The sequence below is a fragment of the Mandrillus leucophaeus genome, unplaced genomic scaffold, assembly GCF_000951045.1.
Source record: "Mandrillus leucophaeus isolate KB7577 unplaced genomic scaffold, Mleu.le_1.0 Scaffold539, whole genome shotgun sequence".
In the NCBI taxonomy this organism is placed as follows: domain Eukaryota; kingdom Metazoa; phylum Chordata; class Mammalia; order Primates; family Cercopithecidae; genus Mandrillus; species Mandrillus leucophaeus.
Genome location: NW_012105797.1, coordinates 1,215,657 through 1,220,993, shown reverse-complemented (window position 1 = coordinate 1,220,993; position 5,337 = coordinate 1,215,657). Strand labels below are relative to the sequence as shown.

General features: G+C 36.4%; 1 protein-coding gene across 1 annotated transcript in view; it reads right to left on the bottom strand.

Annotated features, from left to right (window-relative positions):
- Positions 1 to 1,104: 1,104 nt before the first annotated feature.
- IFI44 (interferon-induced protein 44) overlaps positions 1,105 to 5,337 on the bottom strand; it is a 21,130-nt gene continuing 16,897 nt past the window's right edge. The window contains exons 7-9 of the mRNA XM_011997386.1: positions 4,522 to 4,622; positions 2,307 to 2,480; positions 1,105 to 1,418 (exon numbers count right to left, since the gene is read on the bottom strand). Of these exons, the coding sequence (XP_011852776.1) occupies positions 1,401 to 1,418; positions 2,307 to 2,480; positions 4,522 to 4,622 (293 nt within the window). The 3' untranslated portion in view covers positions 1,105 to 1,400. The remainder of the gene's footprint in view (positions 1,419 to 2,306; positions 2,481 to 4,521; positions 4,623 to 5,337) is intronic.

Below are 5,337 nucleotides of genomic sequence, written 5' to 3'. Positions count from 1 at the left end.
CTTATGAGCCAGTGACTAGGCTTTATCTGGTGGCCATTAACATGATCCATTTGAATTCTTCCACAGAATTACTACAGATTTTCATAATTTAATTCTCCTCACAGTGTATTTTTAATTGACTGATCATGTGGATCTCATATGCACTAAGTGCAAGGGCATTAACCACATCATGAATCAAAATAGCAAGCGTTACCTCAGATGCGTCAAAATTGTCCTATTCTGTCAGATGTACTGCCTTCAATTTTGTCCATTTTATGGACCTAACTTTTCCTTTAACTAAGGTTTGCCATCAGCAGGGTAACACTCAGAACAGTAGATACCCTGGCTAATAACTAGGCTGGGGCATAAAGGGGACTTCTGAGATGCCTGCTGGTGAAGTTCTGTTTCTTATCTGAGTGCTAGTTTCTCAGGTTTGTTAAGTTTATAAAAATGCATCAAGCCATATACACGAATCATACACCTTTTATGTTTATACTGCATTTTAATAAAAAGCTTTTTAAAAGTAATTGCTAATAATTTTAGATGTATTAATAAGACTTGAATTAAGATAGCTTAAGATTATCAAGGATGCTAACCTGAAAGAATGATAGCAACACATAAAGGAAGTAATGAAGGGGTGAATGTGTGTGTGTGTGAGAGAGAGAGAGACAGAGACAGAAATAGAGAGACAACTAGAGAGAGAGAGAGAAATAGTCAACAGCTTTTAAATTCCCAGATTCAATCATTTCTGAAGCCAGTTTTATGCCCTTTCTTTGGTTTGATTAGTTGATCCAATACTGTAATCCTCTTTCTTATTCATATAGTTCAGGGCAAATGTTGTCACTTGTAACTAAAATAGTCATAACTATAAAGTAATCAAGCTATAGTCTCTTTCTGTTTTAGTCTTATGGAATTCTTATGAATATTAAGTACCACATTTGGTAAGTATCAAATATTAAGCAAAAATGGCTTTAGGTTAAAGAATACAACATTAAGAAGGGATTCATACAGACCAAAATCACATATTTTAGAAATAAAATCAGAAGGCAAAATTAAGGTGAAAGCAGTGAATTTTAGAAGATACTGACAAATCATAATTTTTCCAAAATCACACACACTCTCAAGTTAGACCCAAGTTTTATAAGAAATTTATTTTTTCACAGATACAGAACATAAATCCAAGAAAAATTATTATTATTTTTCACAATTATGACTTTAAATCATGCTATCTCTAGTTATTCACAAGTACTACAATGTTCTATGCATTTCTTCATCCTAGACATTAATAAAACACATCCCTTCGGTCTTAGTTACTTCTCTTTGGTCTGTTTTCTCCTTTCGGAATTTTAATCTTCTGTGATATGAAGAAATTTATGTGAACCTTTCACATATCAATTTTCTTCTCTGTGCACACTTGATAATTACCTTTCTTTGATTCCCTGAGAAAAGAAACACAAAATATTCTTAGTGGATTATCTGAGGAAAGGCAACCAGAGGGAAGAGGAATATTGGGACACTGGAGATCTCAACGAACGCAATATTAGCAGCACATGTACCTTGAGGAAGAGAAGGGATGGTGAAACCAAGATGGTAGAGTTAGAGCAACGAAGTTAGTGACATGAGAGTTTCCCAGCAATTTGAGAAAGAGAGAATTGGAGAGGATATGATATTCTGAATTCATTTCCCAAGCACTAAAATAAGATTTGAGTATACTAAACTGAAACCTCTGTCAAATCTCTAAATGGAACAGTGCAACATGTACTATGCACAGATTGTTAAAAGAAAGTTGATGTAATACTAAATTCTGTGGCCATTCCATAAAAGGACATACATCTACCTAACAAAGGCCATACTGCATGAAGAAGGACTAAGATGAAGGAGAGAAACAAAAAGGCAAATCAAAAAAAGACAGGAGCGTAAGGTCCCAAGGAAGGAGCAAATAATCAAAGGTCGCATCTGATAAGGAGCAATGCTGATCCATTCCAGTTCTAGGTCCTGAGTAAAGAAACATAGTCTGAGAAAAGAGGCCAGGGATACAGCTTGGGATGTTCAGAGAGTGGAAATGACAGAAGTGGATTATTTTAAAGCTTTCATCTCAAGACAAGAGGGGAAAAATTGTAGTACAGATTCTCTTAGGATGCACTCCAGGAAAAGAGGGAAATGTGAGGAGGGAAAAATGCATCCAGACAGTGGGTTAAAGAGCAGGACTAATCACAGGGCAACAACCCACTAAAAGACTGAGAGCTGCCAGGTAGCTGATAGATCCAGGCAGAAAGTAGCCAACTACCTGACTCTTTTCAAGCTTCCACACCACCAAACACATCTACCTGTTTCTCAAGAGGCAAATCCTCTAAGAAGTCATCTGCAGCCCATAGCATTCGTCTCAGAGCAGAAAGAATTAGAACATCCTTTACAGGGTCCAGCTCCCACTCAGAGGAATAATTGCTAACCACCGAGATGTCAGAAAGAGCAAATCCAAGTTTTCTTTGGACTTCCTCTAGCTGCAATACAGAAATTAAAAAGACATTGGAAAACAGTGAAAAATATTATTTTATGTCAGTATAAATTACAAAAGCAATATCAAAATGTAAGAACTTGGCAATAATTTCCCATTGGAAAAAAATGGAGATCTGGTCTCACAAAGTACTCTTAAAGAACTTCACATATCAAGTTCTAATGTCACTGGTAATAGTAATTTGGAATACATGCAGTGGATTCTAAATGATTTAGAAGCAAAAATTTTAAGACACCTATGCCACAGTCCATAAATTTCCTGTTTCTTTTAAAAGACATTCTCTGGATAAGTAGATTTTATTAGGCCAGTTTAATGTTTTATTCTTGTTTAGACTATTTTACCTCTAGAACCAAACTGCCTAGGTTCCAAATATTTATCTGTCACTGCTCAGCACTGTCAATAAACATTGGCAAATATTTACTCTGTTTTCTTTGTTTCCTCACCTGTAAAATGCAGTAATGATAGTACCAATTTCATAGGCTTATTATAAGGACTAATTAAGAAAATCTATCACATACTTAATGCTCAGCAGATATTCACTATCATTGCATTCCCCCAACTGGTGTTCCCACTTCCAGATTCCTTTTGATTCCAATCTGTGCACAGTGCCACATTAATTTTTCTGAAGATCATAACTTTGATTGACTTTGATCATATCATTACTCTTTCAAAAAATTGCTGTGATTCCTCATAATGCTCCTAATTAAATAAAATTACTTCATGCAAATGTTGCCCATTTTATCTCCCCCCACAAAGATCCAGCCCTTCACTAACCTGAACTCCACGTTTCCCAAACATGTTGACTTTTCCTCCATTAATATATTGTTTTATGCTGAATTTGTTGGCCCTTTTTGTCTCTTCATTTTCTGAAATATTTATTCTCCTTGAAAGCCATTTCCCAGTGCTGTCCCATTGATGAAATCTTCCCGAACCCCTTTAACACTGTATTTTTCTTCTCTAAACTTTTAAAGCACTTTATTTTTCATTGTTTCATGATATTTATCATTGTCAATCATAGATAATTTCTTGTCAACTTTTTCTTAGCCCACACTCCCATCCCCTCACCCCCATCTATAAAATTGTAAAATGTTTAATGTGGGGGAATTTTTTCTTGATCTGCGTAGCTGATAAGAGACTGGCTCAATCTTAAAGATAATCAATAAACATTTATTGAATTGAATCTAGTTGAATTGAATTGTAATAAATGAACTTACCCATGTCAGTGTAAAGAGAGACAGTTAGCCTTCTGTATCCATGGGTTCTGCATCTGTGAGTTCAACTAAGGCTCAAAAACAATTGAAAAAGAAATGGCCGGGTGCAGGCACTCATGCCTGTAATCCCAGAACTTTGGGGGTCTGAGGCAGGCAGATCACCTCAGGTCAGGAGTTTGAGAGCAGCCTGGCCAACATGGTGAAACCTCATCCCTACAAAAATACAAAAAAATTAACCAGGTGTGGTGGCACATGCCTGTAATCCCAGTTGCTAGAGAGACGGAGGCAGGAGAATCACTTGAACCCAGGAGGTGGAGGTTGCAGTGAGCCAAAATCATGCCACTGCACTGCAGTCTGGGCAACAGAAACTCCATCTCAAAAAAATAAAAAAATAAAATTTGAAAAAATATTTCATCTGTACCGAATACGTACAGGTTATTTTCTTGTCATTAATAATTAAAAATAGAGTAGAAAAACTATTTACATAGCATTTAATTTGGGTTAGGTATCATAAGTAATCTAGATATTATTTAAAGTATATCAAAGGATGTACATAGGTTATATGCAAGTACAAATGCTATGCCATTAAGCATCCACAGATTTTGGTAGCAATGCAAGTTCCTGGAACCAATCCGCTGCAAATACCAAAGAACGACTGTATTCAACTTTTCAATCTTGGGAAATGGGCCCTATTTAAGTAATTTGTATAATTCTTCTTAAACCCAGTAGCTGCGTGTTTTTATTTTTATACACACTAGTATGTGATTGTAGTAACATACCCCAGAAAATGTGTTTACAAAGGGCATTATTCATTACCTTGGACCTCAGAGGCACACATCTGTCTATTTCTATAAGGTCACCTTTTGTAATCAGATCCATGCTATCCACATGAGTGAGCAAAGCCACGTGTACCACACCTATGCCAAACAGAATTGTTTTTATCATTTTAGAGAGCATCAGTATTTTCAAGTTACTTAACTATCAGTTATGCAATAGGCAACCTGTGGAACAATTTCAGATTTGGAAAGATCCCCTGCACCCTGGTCACCCTCATCTCCCCAGAAAACTCCTCTGGACTACTTATTAGTATCTGGAGTTTCTCTGACATGGGGAGTCACCTTCACTGCCTTCCATGGTAACAAACGAGGACTCAAATGAAACCACCTCTTGGAAGAGATAACTAAAATTTATGCCGCAATATTGCTGATTGATTTCATATTCTGTCCAGAAGTTGTGTTTTGACAGAGACTAAAGGCCAAAGGCCTCTAATAAACAAGATAGGGGAGAAGAGTCCTCTAGAAAGAGACAGAATGTGTCAAAGTATCACAAGTAAACTTCCCTTATTTCACAATACTAGCAATCATCTCCCTGCACATCTCCTCTTTGCAAAGTTTTAAATTTCAGCAAGCAGGTAAGTTGATCACTCTCTGCTTCAAAACCAAGAACAGTGATAAACTGGCTCTTTCTCATTCCAAATGGACATGACCAAGAAAAGCCAGAATGGGTCACCCTAAATCCCTGATCCTGGTTACCTTCTCCAAACTCTTTACCTCTCTCTACCAAACATCTTACCTTCCAGTTTCTTTTCCTTACGACATGTTTCTTTTTCATTTTCTAATTCTTTTTTTTTTT